Source organism: Pan troglodytes, chromosome 5 (assembly GCF_028858775.2).
Source record: "Pan troglodytes isolate AG18354 chromosome 5, NHGRI_mPanTro3-v2.0_pri, whole genome shotgun sequence".
In the NCBI taxonomy this organism is placed as follows: domain Eukaryota; kingdom Metazoa; phylum Chordata; class Mammalia; order Primates; family Hominidae; genus Pan; species Pan troglodytes.
The window spans coordinates 95,937,656-95,961,739 of NC_072403.2; the positions used below are offsets into that span (position 1 = coordinate 95,937,656).

The 24,084-nt window shown below is 35.8% G+C and overlaps 1 protein-coding gene across 9 annotated transcripts in view; it reads left to right on the forward strand.

Annotated features, from left to right (window-relative positions):
- The window catches only part of CYB5R4 (cytochrome b5 reductase 4), a 125,952-nt gene that overhangs the window by 55,096 nt on the left and 46,772 nt on the right, over positions 1–24,084 (forward strand). For 8 of the 9 annotated variants that reach the window (XR_008548351.2, XR_008548350.2, XR_001718154.4 and 5 more), the window contains 6 exon segments: positions 5,291–5,323; positions 8,873–8,933; positions 10,264–10,321; positions 11,940–12,033; positions 13,281–13,313; positions 15,301–15,423. Coding sequence is in view for 4 of the 9 variants with exons in the window: in XM_016954678.3 (XP_016810167.1) it covers positions 5,291–5,323; positions 8,873–8,933; positions 10,264–10,321; positions 11,940–12,033; positions 13,281–13,313; positions 15,301–15,423 (402 nt within the window). In the remaining 5 variants the exon portion in view is untranslated. 9 annotated transcript variants of the gene reach the window in all.

Consider the following 24,084-nt stretch of genomic DNA (forward strand, 5'->3'; position numbering starts at 1 on the left):
GTGCACATGTATTTTTTTTTAACTTGGATTTAAACAACTAGGTCTATACAAATCACTATGGTTTTGTAATTTTCATTGGCCTCCTGGTCTAGCCACTCCAGAGGTTTTCCTTCATTTCTTCTCTAGAATCATATTGTTACTTTCCCTTAAAAGTTCGACTGTTGTTTAGAGAAAGTTCAGTGTGAGGAGTACAACACTTAGGGTTGATTTTTAGATTAGTTTTTTAGAATTTAATTTTTTGAATAATATAGTCACATGATTCAAACATTTAAAAATACAAAAAGTTATACAGTGAAATTTTCCCTCCCAGCCTTTTCTCCCATTTGCCATGAACCTTCCGACTCTGCCCCTTCACTATAGATAACCCCTATTCTTACTTTAAACTTCTTCTAAAGTATAACCAGTTTCTTCCCCCTAGCTCTGAGATGGAAGAGGGATTTAGAGCAGTTTAAAAGTGAAGATACTAAGGCTTGTAGGTATTGTATCTTACTAAAAACTACAGAGTTATTTAATTGAAAAAGCCCACTTGAAGAAACCATGGGTAAACAAACCTTTTGTAAGGCAGAGAGTTGCCTCATTAAATGTTACCTGCTTTTTTGTAATGTATTTTCTTTTAGTATATGCCAGTTGTTTTTCACTGGGGTTGATTTTGCTCTTCAGGGGGACATTTGGCAATGTCTGAAGACATTTTCGTTGTTAGAACGAAAGTAAATGCTACTGGCATTCTAATTGATAGTGGTCAGAGATGCTGCTAAATATCCTGCGTTGCACAGGACAGACCCCCACAACAAAGGATTTTCTGGCCTAAAATGTTAATAGTGTTGAAGTAGAGAACCATCTTATATGCATTAGTTTTTTATCATTAAAAATGATGGTATTAGTGGCACATGCATGTTAAGCTGGTACACATGCATTGGACAGCTCTTTGGTTCATCCTAGGCAAACTCTGGCACCTGTAGAGCTGAGGATGGAGATAGACACCAGGACCTATAGTGGGCTGAGACATTACTTTCAAAGATTTCTTTTACTGTCACAGCACTGTGAGCAAGGACAAGACATCTATTGAATGGGCTGCCTGCCAGTTGGAAGTTCAACTTTTGTAAAGTCAGTCAAAGTTATTTCTTCTAGAAGCCTCAGTTTCCTCATTGGTAAAATGGAGACAATTTAGGTAGACAAAGCACAAGCTCAGAGACTAACTGATAGGGGAGAAGTAAGACGGTTACTGGTGGAGAGAGGGAGGTTGGGAGTCATTCTGAAGTGGGCTTTACTGGACAGACAAGTTTGCTATCTCAGCCTGGCTTCCTTAATTTGCTCCTTCTGCTATAGGGCCCGTTGTCTGGGTAATTCTTGCCAGAAAGATTTAAGGGAAAGGTAATTAAAAATGGGAGGTAGAAGTAAGAAGTCCCTGGTTAGGGGGCAGATGCAGACCTAAACAGGAAGTGTGTCTTGCTGTAGTGGTATGACTGACTGATGTTTTGTTTGTGTTAGCATTTGTTTTGTTTTCATAGAAAGAGGAATTTTGAACATGTGTATATTCATGTACAGGTGATTCCAGATAAGAAAGGAATCGCAATCCCTCTGATGATAGGACAGGAATGGAAAATAACTGACAAATTGCAGAGTTGATTAAAAAAATGACAAGTGAAGCCAACTTGGGGAGAAAATATGAACTTCTAAAAATACAGCATATGCTGTGATTAAATGAATAATAGAGGAAAAACTGATCCTAGGATAAATTAATACTCTGGTATTTTTAAAGCTTTTTAATCCTTGGATTTTTCAGAATATGTGGATTTGAACTATTAAGTCTTCATTTTAATTCTGCTAGTGAACTAGAAGTTTGAGAGATGTATAAAATTGAAAGATGATTCAGAAGATGATTACAAAGATGAATAGAAGAAAGTAAGGTAAAGATAGTTTAAAACTGCAAAAATTAAGTTTTGTAAGATTTGAGAAATAAGTATGACTTTTAAATCAAAAACAAGAATTAGGCCTGGCTAGGTGCGGTGGCTCATGCCTGTAATCTCAGCACTTTGGGAAGCCAAGGCAGGAGGACTGCTTCAGCCCAGGATTTTGAGACTAGCTTGGGCAATATAGTGAAACTCTGTCTCTACAAAAATTAAAAAATATATATATTTAATTAAAAAAAAGAATCAGGTCTAAGTTGTGTTATGAAGAGTTCTGTTTAGAGATATGGAGGAATTTCTAGAGGAAAAAATGGTTATTAAACACATTATACAGAACCAAGAAGTCTTCTGGCAAGGCTAAGCAGATAAGGGAATACAGAATGGTAAATTTAGGACTTTGTGAGTAAGATCCCTGGCAACAAGACTGAGCTCTTATCTGATGGTGACATAATACCAACCTTTTGGAATAAGAAAGGGAGATGAGGAATGTAGCTACAAGATAATTGTAAAACATTCAATTAATGCTCAGCATTTTTTTTTCCTAGAATGCTTTTCTTCAGGGACTCCTGACAAATGCCTACACATTTTCAAAACTTAGCTAAAATACTACTTCTTCTATAGAGTCCTTTCAAATTTCTTCCAGTAGAAACGTTCTTCTTCTGTGCTTCAATAACACCTCCTGTATACCTCTTTTACAGCCACATGCAATCTTAAAAAGAGCGTATCATCTGGGTACGGTGGCTGACACCTGTAATCCCAGCACTTTGGGACGCCAAGGCAGGTGAATCACTTGAGTTCAGGAGTTCAAGACCAGCCTGGGCTACATAGCGAAACCCTGTCTTTACAAAAAAGAAAAAAAAAATACAAAAATATTAACCAGGCCTAGTGGTGCATGCCTGTGGTCCCAGCTACTCGGAAGGCTGAGGCAAGAGGATTGCTTGAGCCCACCAGGCAGAGGTTGCAGTGAGCCGAGATATCACCACTGCATTCCAGCCTGGGTGACAGAGAGAGGCCTTGTCTCAAAAAAAAAAAAAAAAAAAAAAAGCCTATTGACTTTATTTTTAATTCCGTTTATGGTATTTTTTGAATAAGTATTGCACTCATGTGATTCAAGAAGAAGCACCCTTATCATAGTTCTGCCTCCCATCTACTGTTTTCCTCTCCCATGCACACACCAAGGACATGTTTCTGTTGATGTTGTTGTTGTTGTGACTCTTTCCAAATTATCTTTATGTATGATAAGCAGACTGAATATATTTTCTTATTTTTCTAACTTTTTATCCAAATGGTATGTCAATGTCCGTATTATGTCAATATCGCTGTTAAGATGATCAATAGATGTTTATTAAAGAATGAGCATATTGGTAAAAGAACTTCCTACTGGATCTTTCTTTATTCCAGGGTATCCTCCTGTGCCTCTGCTCAGCAGAGGTAAACTAGATTTGGGTCATAATTAAAGATCCTTACCAAGGAAGAGCTGAGTGCTATTAGATCACAGCACCAGCCTTCTAAATGACTCTGACCTCTCCGGAAATAAAGATTCTCATCAGAGTAAAGCAGTTTAACCAGCATTATGAGAAGATACAAATTTGATTGGCCATGGAGCCAACTAAATGATGGAATTAGTTACCAAGAGAAAACATCAGATTTCTTTTCAGAGAAGAAAGTATCTCCTGTGACTAAAATGATTCAGATGTAAATATGCTTGAAAGTGAAAAACAGTCTCCTCCATTTCTGTAACTCAGTTTTTGAAAAGAGTTGTAAAAACAGACTAGGAGAATTTTTAAAGGTAACCCAGATTCTTTAAGTGGAAGTTCTCTTTCTACTAGTACTTCTTGTATTTAAAAAAGACTTGGTGGCGGGGGGGGGAACTACTAATTTTGCAGAATCCAGAAAGTTCTGACAGATTCAAATCTATTCATATCAGGCAAGAAATAATCATAAGAGATAATATTTTCTTCTTAGAAATAAATTACCTGGGACAATTTTTCAAAATCTGTGAACCTCTTAGGTAAAAACTAATTGTTTTACATGATAAATGAGATTTATTAAACTGTTGACCTTATTGTACACTGAAAATAGATACATGTTCTGTGAATTTCTAAGATAAAACAAATAATCACAACTGCAACAGCAAAGACAGATAAAACTGACTGGATGAAAGTACATGGCCAAGCAGGGACATCAGTGATCCTTTGCAAACTGTAATGGCCAGATTTGTATGTGGCAGTTGATAAACAAAGCTCATTTTGAAGTATAGTTTAAATGGTTTTTAGGCCTACTATCCTTTTAGGAAATATTAACTCCTGGATTGCCAAGAAAAATGGGACTGTGTTTCAGGAGAGACAAATCTAATTTTGGCTTTTTTACTGGAGTGGTAGATTTCATTCAAGTCCTTTGACCTCTGATTTTCAGCCTTTTTTAGGAGATCAGGTGATAATTTGCTGTATGTTGTAAATTCCTTTCAGCTGTAAAATTATTTTGGTAAAATGAGGAAAAGGAAAAGGATGGTCATTTGGCTTCCTTAATTATTATTATTTTGGGATGGATGAGTGAAGTGGAATTAATTATGGAATTTCTGGTGAAATATTGGAACACAAAAAATTTGAAAGCTTTGATTTTAAATACGTTAGTTTCTTTTTGTATAAAACAAGGTGATGTCAGCTTAAGAAATGATGTCTTTCCATTTGACTACTTGAATATTTTTGTTAGCTTATCCCATTTTTTTAAAAATTTTGACAACTTGCTGAGGTGTTTAGTTTGACTATAATGGTATAACACTTGTGGATATTAGAATATAATATAGCTTTGTGAGTTGGCCGCCATCCTGAAAGAAAATACCTGTTAATTTTTTTTCTGGGTTTGTAACACTAATAATTGCATTGGGTATACATGCAAAAATCTGAACATATTTTAAACTTGTAATAACGATCATTTTATGCATTGAACTCAGTAAAAGGGAAAGATAAGGCATCTTTCTTTGAGTTGTTAATGTGTGTGTTTCATTTATGAAGTATAATCTAATAAATTCTGGTTAACTTGGACTAATTTAAAATATGATAACCTGGATGAAACTTGACGTTTACATATGCTCATATAGAAATTAACCAAGATATTAGAAAAAAGTGACCAAAGAATTAGAAAAAATCCAAATGAAATGAGAGACAAACATCTGGAGAAATATGGTCTGGCAGTCTTCAGAGATGAAACTTACTTGTTTAAAACAAAGGCCGTTTGTATATTGGCCTGTTTCTCTCCTCAGGCCTTAGAAGAAAGACCTTCAAAAAAGAAGGGATGTTATCTTGAAATCAGTAATGTGGACTGACATTCTCATTGACATTAAAGTATTCTTATTTGACTTTTTTTTCTAAATCACTATACAGACTATCGTGAGGAGGAAAAGAAAGTCTTAAATGGTAAGTCTATAAATTTATAATAAATTAATCATATTCACATGCTTATGAATAGTATTGATACACAGAATTGTCTGGGGCATTTAAAATTTTTTCTTTTTTTTTTTTTGAGATGGAGTATTGCTTTGTCACCCAGGCTGGAGTACAGTGGCACCATCTCAGCTCACTGTAACCTCCGCCTCCCGGGTTCAAGCAATTCTCCTGCCTCAGTTTCCTGAGTAGCTGGTATTACAGGTGCACACCACACACCTGGCTAATTTTTGTATTTTTAGTAGAGATGGGGTTTCACCATGTTGGTCAGGCTGGTCTTGAACTCCTGACCTCGTGATCTGCCCACCTCGGCCTCCCGGAGTGCCGGGATTACGGGCTTGAGCCACTGTGCCCGGCCTAGATTTTTTTTTTTTTTTTAATATGAAAGATAGCTTTACTGGCCCAAACTTAAGAGTCTTTTGTAGGGTTTTATAGGCTCCTTATTCCAGCCATTACTCTTATCGTCGTGCCTTCTGTGACATCCCTGAATACATGTTATCTTCCCTCAGCTTGAATACTTGTAGCAGTTAGGAGTTTCTTCCTCAGAAACAAGACAAAATAAGTCAGTTTTCTTAGATGTGAGCTCACCTCCATTATTTGCATACACATGCCAAATAGTTTATTAATCTACAATTTTCTAAGCTGAGTGGTGCATCCAGCCATTCTGGATGACTTGCAAATAATGACTGACACTTCCTCTCCCCTGCAAAAAAGTTTGGCATGGTGGTCACTACTGACATAAAATGCATGGTGCTAACTCTGACTGAACTATATTGATGTACATTTAGAAACATTTTTTTCTTTCATTTGCAAAAGCAAGTTATAGAAATGCAATTAACAAGCTAGATTGCCAGATGAGTTAACTTTTTCTTTGTTAACTGAAATAGTCTATATTGTGGACTAATTTATGCAATTTATAGTACCTGTAGTTGTTCATCGGATAATATAACACTGTATTAAATGAGGGACTGATCTTTGGTTTCGTCTGATGATTGACTCTTCTGTGGCACTACAAAAGCAACCATTGCTTAATGATTGATTACCGATAGACTAGGCATTTTCTTTCCACCACATGTGGCTTCCAGAACCTGTACTTTTCTGTTGCCTTCTTTGGATGCACTGCATTTGACTAATTTCTCAGTAAAAGGTGGCATTAAGTATGGAATATAGCACTCCACAAGTGATTTGGTTAGCACTGTTACCTCTTGTGACCTGGACCCTGTAAGATTGGAACATATCTATCTATCTATATATTTATTAGCTGCTTTTCCCTTTTGGCTCATTTAAGTCTATGTGGTATGTCTCTGTATTTGCAAATGTGATCTGCCTGCATTCTATGTTACTATTCCAATAGCTGCTTAAAATACTGAATGGGTTGGACTACTTTCCTATTCCACTAGAGACCTGATCCCTTCAAATTGACGACATTCAATCAACCAATACTTATGGAAGGGAGAACATGCATTCAGTCCACCTTGCATTACTTAATTATTTTTTTTCACTACACATTCACCCCCTATTCTTTCAACTTACTCAAAATAATATTATGTAAAGTTTGAGGGTTTTTTTTGTTTTTAGTTAGTTTTAAATTAAGATATATTCCATGGCTTATTATTCTGTTTTAATAAGATATATCTTAATTATACTAAATAGTTTTTTAGAATGTTTGATTATTGTCTCATTTGCTCACCCATGAGATTGCAGGGACCATTTCATTGCTATTAATAGTTCCAATTTGAGGAAGAGGAAACAGTGGCTTGCATAAAATCACAGTACTGGCGTTGAGCTTAAGTATAGATTTTCTGGTCCTAATTAGGTCATACAAGATCAATGTTGACTTACAATTTATCAATTCTGTTTATAGCGTTTTCTTACAGAAATTCTTAGATTTTGATGCATTTGATTTTTATTTATATACTTAAGAGACTTCCAAAAGAGAAACAACATTAATCTCTGAAATCTTTCAGTGCTTCTTAATTTAATAAGATTATTTTGTCTTGCTTTTACCATATTAGAAAAAATACATTTAATTCTTGTAGTCCTCTCTTGTTTTACCTGTAGTTTTGTAGTAGAGCACTCTTCTTTTAGTGCCCACTGCTAATTATTAGTTCACAATTCTGACCTTGTTGTCACATCTCTGAGGCTTCCTTTGTTTATTTGAAAATAGTGTTCTGCAGAGTTATGTGGGAAGAAATGGAAGCTGAATGAGTAAGGCCTGGACTCAGGGCTCACCATCAGCCCATTCAGAAAAATATGACTGTTTTACATCTTACTTGCACTTGAGCTTGTCTTGAAACAAAACGTTTGTGTCTAAAAAGAATCTTGAAAACCTCTAAACTGTCTTGTCCCAAAGGTGTCTTGCAACTCTTAAATTTATATCAAATACTTTGATTTCTAATTTGGGCACCCAAGACTCAGCAGATACTAACCATTAATTTTTGTTCCTGTATAGTTTGAAAAATAGTAATATAATTGATGCAATGATTTTCAAAAGTCATGTAGCAGCAGTACTTCTTTTTTCCAAACTAAATCTTACCATATACAAACAATGCACTTCTATTGTAGGGGGGAAACACTTAATGTTTGCAATATCTTGAGTTCTTCCATGCCTCAGAGTTTTCTGAAGTCATTTAAAAACCATAGCATTAGTGGGCTTTTAAAATGCATCATACACCCAAGATGCATTTTGTGGGTGTACATACCCACAAGAATGCATACCCACAAGAGTGAGTAAAATGGGAAAAGACAGAAGACCACATGTTGGTGAGGTTGTGGAGCAGCTGGAACTTTCAAACACTTTTTACTGTGGTAAAAAGTGTAAATTGGTACAACCACTTTGAAAAGCCATTCAGTAGTATCTTCTAAAGCTAAACATACAAACACCCTTCATACTAACCAAAAATGTAGATATGTGTTCTTTAAGAATATGCATGTACCTGTAAAAGAATATTTATATCAACACTGTGTATAATAACTCCAAACTGGAAACAACCTGAATGTTCATCAACAGGAGAATGAATAAATTGTGAACTATACATATAATGTAATACTGCTCAGTTACAAAAAGGACCAAGCTGATGAATTCAGTAGCATGGATTAAATTTCAGAAAGCCTAGATTTGATTTATTGCTTATTATTTATCATGCTTATTTCACATAAGAACTGTAATGTCTAGAATATTGGACAAAAAGCCAGACTAAAAGAGAACATGTGTTATCATTCTACTTATATAAAGTTCAAACACAGGCAAATACTAACCATGGTGTTAGTAGTCAGAATACATGTTACTCTTGAGGCAGGGGTGGTGATTGAAAAGGGGGCATGAAGAGAGTGCTGACTGCAAGGGTATGTTTCACTTTATCACGGCCTTTTGGCTAAGATCAAGTGAAAATATATTGAGTAGTACATTTGTGATTTGTATCCTTTTATGAATATATGTGATATTTCACTAAGAAGTTAACTTAAAAGACAAAAAGTTAAAAATACTTTGTAGATGAACTATAGCTATCTTTCTTTGTAAAGGCATGCTTCCCAAGAGCCAAGTGACAGATACACTTGCCAAAGAAGGTCCTAGTTATCCAAGGTATGCATTCTTATTTAAAATTTTTAAAGTTAAATCAATTATGTACAAAAATGTACACATTTAAAAAATAAAGTAGCTCTGGGTTTGATTTATTGCTTACTGTTAGTCATGCATCTTTGACACAAGAACTGTAATGCCTCATTTATTAGATGTTGTTGGAGAATGAGCTGTTCCATAAATGTGAATTGTAAATATAACTGAAGTTTGATCCATTTTAAACACCAATACTTTAAAAAACTATTTTAAAATATTTTTCTGATTATAAAAAAATACATTAATGGTAGAAAACTTAGAAAATAGAGAAATACAAAAGAAAGTGATAAAATCAGTTGTAATCTCACCATTCTTAGATGTATACTATTATTTATATTTTCCAGGTAGATTAATATAATACCTACTTCCATATTATTCTATTTTTATAATATTGGTATGACAGTATATGAGCATTTTTCTATGCTGTTAAATATTCTGCAAAAGCATTTTTCTCTGCATTCCATCATATGACCATGCCATAATGTATTTAAATATTCTATTTTTATATCTAGTTCATTTTTATCAATTTTTAATGAGAATTCTTCAAAATATATTGCCCAATAGTTGTCTTTAACAGTTAACAGTAACTTAAGCAATACATATATATTTCGTTAATGACACTTAAAATGCCTTCTGGTGTGTTCTCTGTAGTTTTTTCTTTTACCCCTTTTCTCTCTACCACCAGTCTATATTATTCTAATATCAGCATCCTGCTATATTTGTTAAATTATTTCATATACAATTTTAAGTTAGGGACTAAGGATGCCCTCTGTAGATTAGACTATATAGGTGATAAGTGCAAAAAGAGTATCAATTTGATCAATAGCTGTAACAAAACAGAAGACTTAGTTTCACTTTAAGTTTCACTATGGACCCATTAAACAACCTTGATGAGTTCATTTCTTCACTACTAATATATTTGTGACAGGGAGGAATGAAGATAATAAACATGTACATTTTTTCATGCTCTTTAACAAAATATGTTGTTTTGGTTTTGCTCTGATAAAAGAAGATTTTAGTAAAGAGATGTATAGGCTCTATAAAAAGGGTCTTGTTGAGGATATTTTGTTTTATTCAAGTGGGAATACATGGAAGTATAGATATTTTAAATTTAGAAATAGTTGTCAGCTGTATAATGAAGAATGTAACATGCTAAGACCAGTTTATTTAGAAAAAAAGCTTAACCTAGAGAAATACAGATATGTCTCACTATAAATTTTAAACATTTAATGATTAATATATGTGAATGCACATGATTGTCAATATAATTATTCATCCTTTTATTTATATTTTACAGCTATGATTGGTTCCAAACAGACTCTTTAGTCACCATTGCCATATATACTAAACAGAAGGTAAATATGTCTTTAAAATCAGAAAAGAAGTAAATAATAAATGTTAATTTATGTACCAGGTCTTTTTCTAAACACTTTTTTATATTATTTACTTCTCACTACAATTCTTTGAGGTAGATAGTATTGTTATCCCTTTTGTACAGAAGAGGAAACAAAGAAAAGATTAAGTAATTCACCCAAAGTTACACACTGAGTGGCAGATCTGGCATTTGGAACTCAGGCAGTCTAGTTCCAGAACATCTGCTCTTAACAGCCATTCCTATAGCCTCTTAAAAATCAGAGTAGGAAGTATTTTATGTGTTTTTCTGTGTGTGTGTGTGTGTGTGTGTGTGTGTAAAGCATGGATAACAAAAAATGAATCTCAGTTAACGTCACCATAAGAACAAATTTCCTAGACATAAACTAGGATTGGAGAAGGTATTTCGCTGTGGCTGTGGCTTAGTATGTTTAAACCACTAATGGTGTTCAGATGCCCATTTGAAACTGAAGTTAGGGAGGTAATTCAGTAACCATCAAAACTAAAGTTAGGGAGGTAGTTCATTCACTAAGTATTTATAACCTGCTTCATGTAGAACACAGCCTTAGAGATCAGGGATCTAATGATAGGTCAGATACGTAGAGACCTGACTTTCAAAAGGCTTACAGTCCAGCTGGAAAATCAGATAAATATGCAGACAATTTAAAATATCTCCAAGCACATCCTCCAGCAACTGTTGAGGTTCCCACACTTTGAGGGATATGTAGATTTAAAGACAAGCTCTGGCAGCTAGGAATTTTTGAGAATTCATGCTACTTCTATAGTAGCAGAACCATGTCTGAGCCAGTGGGTTCCTCTCACTCTTGCAGCATGACTTGGTCATTCTGCAGGAGTGACCAGCCTCTGCTTGGAAAGAGCCAAGATGGCCAGAGGCACTACTTATCCTGTTTTCCACTCCCTCTTGATATTGTCTCTTCATCACACAGTTCAAAACCCAGAGCACAGGCTCTAGGGAGGTCCACTTGCACTGGTAATATCAATGGAACACAGAGGATGGATGGCTAAGGGAAAAGGAAAGGTTTCCATGTGGAATAATGTATTCATTGAATAATATAAATAATATATATCTTACACCAAGGCTATGTAGAAGTTAGAGACATCTAAAAATATGTTAGTGAATTGATTTTTTTTATAAGCTAAGGTCAAGAGGTTATGTAATTTGCCCAGGATCATACATTACAGGAAAGATAAAGATGAACAACAAATATCTTGGTTTCTGCTGATTGTAATTTTCTGGGGGGTGGGGGGAGGGTTCCATATTGCTTATTCAAAAAATATTTATTGAACACCTACTAGGTGCCAAACAGTGTTCTAAAGATAGTCCCTTAACCTTAGAGCTTAGAGATTAGTGGATAAGGTAGATATTAAACAGAGACAAATATGTAGTAATTAAAATTTGGTGTGTCAATTGAAGGAGAAGAACTGGGTTGTAAGAGAAAAACAGAAGTCACATTTGTTTAGCTTGGAGGTTCAATAAGGAAGCACCGTATGAAGTACCACAGATCACCTTAAAAGTATAGTTGTAGAAGTTTGGGGGAAAATTTTACTTTCTAATCTTTCTATTTTTGCTTTCTCTTTAAGGATATCAATTTAGACTCAATAATAGTTGATCATCAGAATGATTCCTTTAGAGCAGAGACAATTATTAAGGATTGTTTATATCTTATACATATTGGTGAGTACTTTATTATTATTAATGGAAAGAGCTCTGGTTTTCTTTAAATATGGCAATAACTTGGTCTACAGTCTAGGTAACTGTAATATTTTATCTGCTGTTACCATTTTGGTTTGTCATTTTTGATCAGATTTTTTCCTGTAATTTCTTTACACTAATAAAAGTACTAGCAAGTGCCGGTGTGACCTCACCTTTCCAAGTTTAAGCAATTAGATGCAATCAAAATCAATAATATAAAATACTTTTTGGCCCAGTTGTGTAAAATCTCTCGTGCCTGACACCTACGAGAAGTCTTCCAAGGCCCATTGGTCACATGTCCTACTGACTGTCCTTCGCTAGGTGGCCCATTCCACTGGTCTGTTCCTTGCCAGTTCTGCCATAGGAAGTCAGTGGCTGCAGCAAAGCAGCCTGGACTACAAATTTGTATCGTATCCTCCAGCTGTCAGTCCCTTCGTGGCTAAAGACCAACTTTGTATTTTTTTATCAGGACAGAGAAAAAAGTGGTAGAAACCAGGGAACCCTACACTAGCATACATATTTTAAAAAACTAAAAATTCCACAGTTAAAAATATGAAACTCTTGGTTGCCAATATTGCATTGGAATGACTGAAATCATACAAAATTGTAAATTCCAGATAACCATATGAACATAGTGAAATTTACAGCAGACATTTGTAAGCGTATTTCTTGCATCCCCCACTTCTGGAATATAAGTTCCATAGGGGCAGAAATGTTTCTGTCTTATTAACTGTTGTGTCCATAATACCTAGAAAATACCTGTCACACGTAGATGCTCAATAAAATTTTTTTTCAATAACTGAATGGATAGTCAACTTTGGAGAACAATAAGAAAAGGTAAGCTAGACCCAGACCTGGCCTCTGTTCACATACATACGCGTACACTCACACACTGGGGCTTGCGTGCTTCAGGTGCTGCCTCTCCGTAGCCTGCTCCTCTCTTGGTTTGTAGGATTCCCAGTCTTGGACTAGCGTGGGTTACCCATTTATGGGCAATTGAGTATTTGCTCTTTAGTTAAAAGGGAGAAAAATGAAACAATTGAAAATATATGTATTTAAATGATTTGATTCTTTATTTTGATTGTGTAAAATTGTTTTGGTCTTTCAGAACACGTTTTGTCTTGAGGGATTTGAAATAGTACATAAAAGAGCCATTTAAATGACATAGGGTGTTCAAAAACTGTATGAATTGAAGTTCTATTTTAACTAAATAAATTTGTCTGTCCTAGGGCTAAGCCATGAGGTTCAGGAAGATTTTTCTGGTAAGCTACCAAAAATCAAAAATTATGTATGTACGTACATATACACATACCTACAGAGAGAGAGATACGAAAAAATTGAAAAATTAGCATTTGTTTTATTTTTCATGTCTATATTTTCACGTTGCAAAACAAAGATGTGATTTTTTTTTTTTTAAACTTTTAAGTTCTGGGATACATGTGCAAGATGTGCACGTTTGTTACATAGGTAAATGTGTGTCATGGGGGTTTGTTGTACAGATACAAACAAATACATTAATTTTTAAATATACCCCTCCCTCTGGTTTTGGGTTTTTTCCTATTTTTTTCTTCCCCTTATTCCTTTTTTGTGTGTGAGACGGGGTCTCACTCTGTCACCCAGGTTGGACTGCAGCAGTGTGATCTTGGTTCACTGCAACCTCTGCCTCTCAGGCTGAAGTGATCCTCCCGTCTCAGCCTCCTGAGTAGTTGAGATCACAGTACACACACCACCACACCTGGCTAATTTTTGTAGAGACGGGGTTTCACATGTGGCCCCGACTGGCCCCCCTTATTTTTTTTCTCTCTTTAACCTTTCTTTTTTTTCTCGTTAAAAAAAAAAAATCTGTCTCCTTTTTATTCTTCATTCCTCGTATCTGCCCTACTCCTGACATGCAGCTTATAGAAATATACTATGTTAGACAAATTTTTCTTTCATCTATATATTTAAATGTTTAATGTTGAGAGAGCATACTAAATTATGAATGTTGCTGCATATAAACATGCAGCGTAGGTTTTACACAGCTATTTAATAATAGAAGACTCATCATAGAATGGTATATTCTTGTTTTCAAGTACTGTCATGGTACCTTACACTGGTCCAATGTTTCCTCTTTTCCGTATATCATTATAGGCTCTGTAAATTGTATAAATCAGGCTCTTTAAAGACAAAGACCATGGTTTTATTTTGGTTAAGCTTCAAATCAGTGCTCATTGAATTGAATTCATTTGACTCATCTATCTTTAAAAGTTAAATTGTTACTGGGTGTTGTGTTCACTATAGGGGAGAGCAGAACATTGTTTCTGAAGAAAAATTAAATATGCTTTAAATCTTTAAAAGCATGTTCAATTCATAAAATTTACATCAGCATATGAAAGCATATATTTTATTATTTTACCCATATATTGTAAACATTTTAATTATTCAATAAATAAAAAGGTAATCTAAAATATTTTTATCAAAGATTCACATGCACTTTATCAGTTTACTGTATTGACTAGGAACTCATTCTCATGAGGCTCTTCTTGTGTTTAGTAGGCTCAGTATTAGTCTACTGAATTTAGTCATCAGAATCCTTCAGATTCTAAGGAATGTTAACGAAACAAATTAGAGGCTGACATGGGCGGATCTCGAGGTCAGGAGATCGAGACCATCCTGGCTAACACAGTGAAACCCCATCTCTACTAAAAATAAAATTAAAAAAAATTAGCCGGGCGTGGTGGTGGGCGCCTGTAGTCCCAGCTACTCAGGAGGCTGAGGCAGGAGAATGGCGTGAACCTGGGAGGCGGAGCTTGCAGTGAGCCAAGATCACGCCACTGCCCTCCAGCCTGGGTGACAGAGCAAGACTCCGTCTCAAAAAAAAAAAAAAAAAGAATTAAATTTGCTTTTGTGGGGGCATTTGATGCTAATTTGTACATCTCAACCTTTTTTTTTTTTTTTTTGTTAGCTTTATGTCAATTAGTTGCCATGGCTATATTTGAGCTTGTATGAAAACCAGCAACACATAGTAGTTTGGCCCTTAATAAATTAGTTTGAAAGAACTTAATCTGAATCTATTAATAAAATAAAGCATATAAGGATAAACAATTATGATTGTGATTGAATATGTAAGCAAAATCTTATTTATCCCACTAATAATCAGTACCATTCATATTAGATCAGGACACTTGTACTATTTGAGAAATACTGGTTTTAAAATAAAATCTTGTATTTAGTATCGATGAACACAAATGGAATTTATCTTCTTTTCAGTGCGGGTTGTTGAGAGTGTGGGAAAAATAGAGATTGTTCTACAAAAAAAAGAGAATACTTCTTGGGACTTTCTTGGCCATCCCCTGAAGAATCATAATTCACTTATTCCAAGGAAAGATACAGGTATGCTGTGTTCTTTTGTTACGTTAATTTCACATTCATGAAATTGTTGTTAGTTGTACAGTTGTACCAGAGTTTGGAAGGCTGCTTTGAAATGAGCTGAAGGGTCCTTGTATCTACTGCTAGGAAGTTTGAAAGGGACAATGTGTGTTGTCCTGCTTTTTTTTCCCATAGAAGTTAAATTTCAGACTCTACTATCTAATGTTTAGGCATAGCAAAGTCATTACGTAATGATACCTGAATGAAGAAGCCCACTTGTGCTTAGACTGTTGATCAACCATTTTCTCTTTCAGGTCCCCTTTTGTGAAAGATACAAAAACAAGTTTAAGTTTATGCTTTGTATGTCTGCTTGATATTTTTCCTAATGAGGAAGACATGTTTACTATTTTTCTTCTTAATTAAACTGGTTTCTCAGTTTACTTCTTGTATTAGTCTCTTCTCACATGGCTATAAAGAAATGCCTGAGACTGGATAATTTATAAAGAAAAAAGGTTAATTGGCTCACAGTTCCACAGGCTGTATAGGAAGCATGGTCCTGGCATTTGCTTGGTTTCTGGGGAGGACTCAGGAAACTTACAATCATAGCAGAAGGTGAATGGAAAACAGGCACATCTTACATGGTTGGAGAAGGAGGAGGAGAGAGATGGGGGAGGTGCTACACACTTTTAAACAACCAGATCTTGTGTGAACTCTGTCACGAGAACACCACCAAGAGGATGGTCCTAAACCATTCATGAAGGATCCGCCCCCGTGCTCCAGTCAACTCCAACTAGGCCCTACCTCCAACACTGGGGATTACAATTCAACCTAAGATTTGGATGGGGACACAGATCCAAACCATATCTTTTCTAAAAGATGATACCATTCATTTCTTTTCATTTTTAAAAAGCTTTTTATCTAAGTTTAACATATATATAGAAAAGGGTGCATATTAGAAGTGCTCTACTTGATGATATTTTGCAAAATGAACATATCCTGTATTTTCTCTTTGGAAATTGGTAGTATTTGCTCCTTGTTCTAAGTGTTTTGGAATTTCACAATGATGTGCCAGAACATGGATGATTTTTCATCCTTCATGCTGGGTATACATTTTTTGTGCTAATCTTTTCAATATGGAAACTTAATGATCTTCAGTTCTTGGAAACTATTATTGGTTTTTCTTCTCCCCATGGTCTGTTTTACTTTCTACATATTGAACTTCCTTAACTGTTCTTCTAATTATCTTATCTTTTCTCTCTTATTTTCAGTTTTGTCCTTTTGTTCTACTTTCTGCAAGATGTCTTCAGCTGTGTCTTCCAGCTCTTCTATTGAGTTACTCATTTCTACTCATATTTTTAACTTCTATAACTCCTTTGATTTCTTTTCCTTTGTTTTAGCATCCTATTCTTATTAGCTTATCTTTTAAAGAATGACTGGTAATGTTTTCTTCTCACTGTATAACTTCTGTGTCCCTCAGGTTTGTTGTTTTTCGTTTGTTATGGTGTCTTTAATATTAAATGCTTTCTTTGAATGTTTCCTAATCTTTTACTATCTGCTCATATTTCAGGGTGGGACTGTAAAGCTAATTGGAAACTGTGCATGTGGGTGTGGCTTGTCAACGGTTATATTCACTATATGGCTGGAACATTTCTTTGGGAAAAGTCCAATGCCAAGAGTCTCTAGAGTGAACAATCTCCTACCTTGTACCCAGCATTTCAGAAGCCATGTGGGGAAGAAGGCTGGGCCTAGCTTCTGGTATATCTGTAAGCGTCACTTAATTTTTTCTTTCTTTTTTTTTTTTTTCTTAGAATGTTATATTAGTTTGCTAGGACTGCAGTAACAAACTACTACAGACTGAGTGTCTTTGGCAGAGTTGGTCTCTTCTGAGACTTCTTCCCTTAGCTTGTAGATGGCCTCCTTTTTTCCTGTTTCTTTAGATGGTCTTCCTTCTGTGTGTCTGTGTCCTAATGTCCTCTTTATAAAAATACCAGTCACAATGAATTAGAGCCAACTTAATTACCTTTTAAATGAAGACCCCATTTCCAAATGTCGTCACATTCTGAGGTGTTGGGGGTTATGACTTCAACATATGTATTTGGTGAGGGGACACAATTCAGTCTATAGCATAGACCCAATCCAAAGACCCCTTGTTTACCCTCTAGAGTGCAAACTTCTTATATTTTGCTCATGTGGGGAAGTGTCAGTCATGTGGCTGTGCTAAGTAGGGGAGGACTTCAAGGGGATGGGAAGACCTATCCAAGCTTCTTAAATGAACTTGTATTGAGAAAGTAATTTTAATTCTACTTTGACTCTGATGCCAGAGGTACTTGGTCCTGCCAGTTTCTGGGCCTTAAAGGAATTTTGTATTAAGCATGTTGGTTCTTGGCTTTCTACACTTCTGGCTTAGCATTCATCTGTCTTGGGTCTGTTGAGTCATTTACCAGTCTTCTCTCTGCCTTGTCAGCTCCTAAAGTTTTGTTGCTTTTGTCTCTGATTTCCTTTCTTCCTGTCTGTGTGGGCTTATGCCTTAAAAATCAAACACACATACAAAAACCCTCTTTGTTGTTATTTTAGGGGATTCAGAAGGAACTAACTGCATGTATTCAGTTTATCTTCTTTAAATATGTAAAATTATCATATATAATTTATTGCATGAGATAGGAAAAAACAAACTTTTTCCTAGTCTTACCGCTCCACTCAGAACACTAAAATGTGAGATTTCTTCTCACCAACAACCAATTCTACAGCAAACTGTCTGTCCTACAATTTAACTCAAGTCTGATACATCCTGGAGTTTAGGGCAGACCCCACAGGTTAAGGGCTTAGTCCCACAAGACTACCCCCTACTTCACATGCCAGTTGCAAATTCCAGGTTGTGATCTATGCTTCTGACCAGCTACCTATAAATCAGTGTTATCACAGCCTCCTTCTTGGGTTCAAAAATTTGCTAGGATGGCTCACAAAACTCAGGGAAACATTTAAGTTTATCATTTTACTATAAAGGATATTACAAAGGATACAGATAAATAGCTGGATGGAAGGAATACATAGGGAAAATATGTGAAAAGGGGCACAGAGCTTCCATGACCTCAGTGATTGCATCACCCTCCAAACATTTTCATGTGTTCAGCTTTCCACAAGCTCTTCAAACCATGTCGTTTTGGGTTTTTATGGGGGCTTTATTATGTAGGTGTGATTGATTATGTCATTGACCATTAGTGAGCAGCTCAACTTTCAGCCTGTCCTGTCCTCAGAGGTCTAGGAAGGGGCCTGCTGGTTCCAATCCTTTAATCACATGGTTGGTTTCCCAGGCAGACAGGTCCCATCTTGAGGCTATCCAGGAGCCCACCAGGATTCTCCCCCTTAGAACAAAAGATGCTCCTATCACCCAGGAAATTTCAGGGATTTAGGAATTCTGTTTAAGACACTTGTAGTACTTAGGAGATTACAGAAAGTTTTAGGAGCTCAATGTCAGGAACCAGGGTTAAAGACCAAATATTAGAATAGAAGATTCTTTTAGTGTCTTTTTACAAGGATTTTAGGAGTTCTGTGTCAGGAACCAGGGACACAGACCAGTAAGTATTTCTTTTTAATTCACAATTACGAAAATATATTTGTAGATAATTTTCAGAAAAGTATGAGGCAGCCTTATTTTGAGTACACCTTGTGTGTAGGAGACTGTTTCAGGCACTGGAATGAAACAGAGTATGGGAAATTTGGTTTCCCAGGTGGAAGATAGAAAATAAGCAAACATGAAATTGAAGAATACTTTTATAAGGAAACAGGCCGACAAGGACAAGTTATACAGTACAAACTAAACATGTTTTGTGGTAGCCCCAAGTGAATAGACACAGATGAATTTGGTCTTGAATGACTGCCTCAAGGAAGTGAATTTGAAGCAGTATTTTCAAAGTGAGGTCCATGGCTTTCAGAAAAAAAAAACAAAACAAAAACTATATGGGACTTTCCAGGTGGAGCTACAGATCATTATTGGTTGCATATTGTGCCAAGCATTTTGCTGGGTGTAGAGAGAGAAAAATGTAAGTGGCATATATAGGAAAGTTCAAATGGGTTAATTTTACCAGAGCAAGAAGTCTGAATTTTTTGGTATTAGGTAAGGAGAGAGGACATAGAGAAATGATAGTGTGATATAGCAGATCAGAAAACAATAGAAAAGGGACAATGGAAATGAAAAGGTATTTTTAGAGTGAAGTCTCTTTACCTGAAATTATCTGACTTATCTAGTGACTGAAAAATCATAGCAAACTAGGTAAAAGCCAAGTCCAAGAAATAAATGATACTGAGAACCTGGGCTGACCTCCATTTGGAAATACTAGTTAGAACGACATCATTCAGATATTCTCTGTAAGTTCTTGAGGCTTTCCATGAATTCTTTTATTTCTGCTGTAAATTTTTCCTTGAATCCTGAAACACCATAAAAAAAGAAAGGTTTAGCTTTCTTGGTTGAAATGGGAGCTATAATGTGTTTTTCAGTGAAGGTTTTCCACTTTGGAAAATGACTTGGAGTTTAGGAGATATTTTTGTTTATTTCACTGCATTAGCAAAGATAATTTCATCTTTCTCTTTTCTCCTCCTTAACTCATGACAAAAACTAGGTTATTTTATTCACTAGCAAAGCCGAATGCTTACATCAGCAAAGTATTATAATTAACTTGCTTTGAGTAGCCTTAAAGATTTACAGCCAATTATGTGGTTCCTAGATTTTCAATATGTATTGCTGTAATTATTGACTTTATGATAATAGTATGCTGGCTCCATCTTACTAGTTTCTTAGCTAAAAGAACTTGTTTGAAAACAAGTGTATAAGTTGAAAAACTTTTAATATAATGTTTTCACATGTCAAATCTAGAATATACTTACCTGAAGGATTCATATATCAGAAAGAACATCAATCAGAGAAGAGAAACTTTCATTTTTTACCTTCCATCCAAATGTAATAGGTCAATATTTTAAATTGTATGAATTGAACCAATATGATTTATAAGTGTGATGCTTCCAATTAATTTTTTTCTTCCCGGAAATGAAGATTATGAGTGAGTAGCTCTGGGGGATGTGTGGGAGAAAGAGCAGGGGGAGAGAAAGCTATAGAGAAAGATATGGCTGAGGAACTTCTCTATTAGGGTTCAGAAATCAATAGATAATTGAATTGCTATTTCTATACCCAAGGTAACATTAGCATTTTATCTTAATTGATACTGTCTTTAATATGGAGTCTTGGATCACCAAACAAAGGTAATTTTAAAGATATGCCAACAAATAACCCAGTCAATTAGTCTTAGGAAACAAGATTTTAAAAAAAATTGTCTCACAATTTTGATATGTGAACAGCCACTTACAGGCACATGTTGGAGATGTTGTGGGTTGGGTTCCAGACCACCACAATAGAGTATCACAATAAAGCAAGTCACACAATTTTTTTGGTTTCCCAGTGCATGTAAAAGTTATATTTACATTATACTTTAGTCTGTTAAGTATGCAATAGCATTATGTCTTAAAAACAACTTATACATTTTAATTTAAAAAACAATATATTACTAAAAAATGCTAACAATCATCTGAGTCTTCAATGAATCATAATCTTTTTGCTGGTGGAGAGTCTTGCCTCGATGCTGATGATTGGTGACTGATTAGGGTGGTGGTTGCTAAAGCTTGGGGTAGCTGTGGCAATTTCTTAAGAAAAAATGAAGTTTGCCCACATCGATTGACCCTTTCTTTCACAAAAGATTTTTCTGATAGCATTTTATTCACAGTAGAACTGCTTTCAAAATTGGAGTCAGTCCTCTCAAACTCTGTTGCTGTTTTATCAATTAAGTTTATGTATCATTCTAAATTCTCTGTTGTCATTTCAGCAACATTTCACAGCATCTTTGCCAGGAGTAGATTCCATCTCAAGAACCTACATTTTTTGCTCATCCCTAAGAAACAACTGCTCATCTGTTCCAAGTTTTATCATGAGATTGCAGCAATTCAGTCAAATCTTCAGGCTCCACTTCTAATTCTAGTTCTCTTGCTGTATTTCCACCACATCTGCAGTTACTTCCTCCACTGAAGTCTTGAACCCTTCAAAGCCATCTGTGAGAACTGGAATCACCTTCCAAATTCCTATTAATGTTGCTATTTTGACTGCCTCCCATAAATCTCAAATGTTCTTAATGGCATCTAGAATGGTGAAACTTCTATATTTGAAGCCCGCTGTTGAGACTTACTATGTGGAAAAAAAAAAAAAGATTCCTTTCAAATTGTTATCATTCATTGACAGTCACCCAAAAACTCTGGTGGAGATATCTGTCATGAAGATGGCTTCTTTCCTTAAACCTGTTAAACCAACTTCTAGCTTCCAACTTTTCTTCTGTAGCTTCCTCACCTCTCTCAGCCCTCCTAGAATTGAGAAGAGGTAGGACCTTGCTCTGGATCAGGTTTTTGGCTTAAGAGAGTATTCTGGCTGGTTTCATCTATCCAGACCACTCAGACTTTCTGCATATCAGCAATAAGTCTATTTCGCTTTCTTATCAGATCATTCATATGCTCACTGAAGTAGGACTTTTAATTTCCTTCGAGAGCTTTTCCATTGCATCCACAACTTGGCTATAGTGATTGGCTACTAATAATTACTAATCATGTTCTCAAACTTTTAAAACAAGGCCTACTGAGTTGGGACAAGAAACGCTAATAGCGTCTTACTCCATCCCACATCTTTTCCAGCTGCCCTGAGATGTTGGACAAGCTTTTTAACTTCTATAAGCTTCTGTTTCCAGCAGGGAAAATAAGAGTAACTAAGTGCTTCAAAAGTGCAAGAAGGAGAAGCCAGTTGAAGGCAGTGTGGACTCCTAGTGCGGTCTTCTCTTTCTCTTCTATCTCCCATTGAAGACTTTACCTGTGTTTTCTGTTTTGGCCTTGTGAAATTCTATTTTTTAAAAGGGAAAATACAGTTTCTTTTTAACATTAAGAAAAAAGTATGCCCCAATAGTCTTATTATCCTCAGTATTTCACCCTTACCCTGAGTATCTCAATATTAATTGTATGTATTTAATTCAAATAAGTTAGGTATTTGGGGCAGTAATGTTTCTGTCTTATGTTTTTGTTTTACTGTCTTTATTTTCAGTTTCTCATTTTTTAGCATAATTACCTGTGCTTAGAAAGCCAAAAAGTGGACAGTTAGATAATGGCATTGTGCAGGCTGAAGTAGTCAGTGCCATCTGCTTTATACTTCTTTTTTGTTTATATATATATATATTTTTTTTTATTATACTTTAAGTTCTAGGGTACATGTGTACAATGTGCAGGTTTGTTACATATGTATACTTGTGCCATGTTGGTGTGCTGCACCCATTAACTTGTCATTTACATTAGGTATATCTCCTAATGCTATCCCTCCCCCCTCCCCTCACCCCACAACAGGCCCTAGTGTGTGATGTTCCCCTTCCTGTGTCCAGGTGTTCTCATTGTTCAGTTCCCACCTATGAGTGAGAACATGCGGTGTTTAGTTTTTTGTCCTTGTGATAGTTTGCTGAGAATGATGGTATACTTCTTTTTTCTTATCTTATATACTGCAGTTCCCATCTGTCTGTGCTTTCTCCTTGATGCAATTGAAAGATGAAAACTTTCTTAAATCTTTCTTAAAATCCTTGGAACCTATAGTTAGGCTGTTCTTTTGAAATTATAGTCAGGCTTCTATGGGTAGAACATTGAAATTATCTCAGTAGTGTTAAATAACAAGAATGCTGTGTCAACTCTCTAACAAGGAAAGTCAGTAAATCACTGTAACCCAGGATTTCCTTGTGTTTTAAATATCATTGGAGAGTTGCATAGTTACTATAGCAAACTTTTCTAGCAAATGCTAGAGTAGAAATTGTCAATCCAGAAGGTGAGCATTTTCATACAGCTGTAAAGTTATCAAGATGATATGCACTAGATTTTATTAGAAGAAAACAACACTGTGGTCCTTAGACCTGCGCAAGAGGGGCACCTGCCCTGGGTTCCACACTTGGAGAGCCCCACGTGACTGTCTCCAGCCACACCCCTCCCACAAGGTGAGGAGTATTGCAAGGCCACGAAGTATCCACCTGGAGCTCATCCTCTTTCTTTCAACTTCACCCTCTATGTATCTAGAACCATGATTCCCTGCCCAAATGACCCCAAATCTACTTCTATCCAAGGAGTGGCCAGGGCTGTTTATGTGAAAAGCTAGTGCATGAGCTTGAGCCTTTGCGTTAATGTATCCACACCCATTTAAGACCCTACTCATTGTCAGACAGAGCCAAGGATGAGAAGACAAGGGGGACAGGCAGTAAGAGTGCAGGTCTCATTCCTCTGCCATCTCACTGATACACTGAGGAGTTTAAGAATCCCGAATTTGAACCTAGCCTTCTAGGACCTTGTAAAGGTATATATTCCAAGATATAGCATAGAACATACTTTGACAGTTATTTGCCTGATTTATAACGTTAAATATTTATACATATATAGTATGTGGGTCTCTAGTTGTATTCTTACTGTAGGTTCCAGAAAGGGTCTGGAGAAAGAAATAAAGAGATCATTTGCACCTTCATTTCTCCTTGTGCATGGGCCTATGTCCTTTGACCCTTTGGTTAGTCCAGTGCTTGTTAGGCCTTCCGGGATAACTTTAGGGTGGGCTCTTAGCCGTAATCTGGTCCAAGCCTGTGC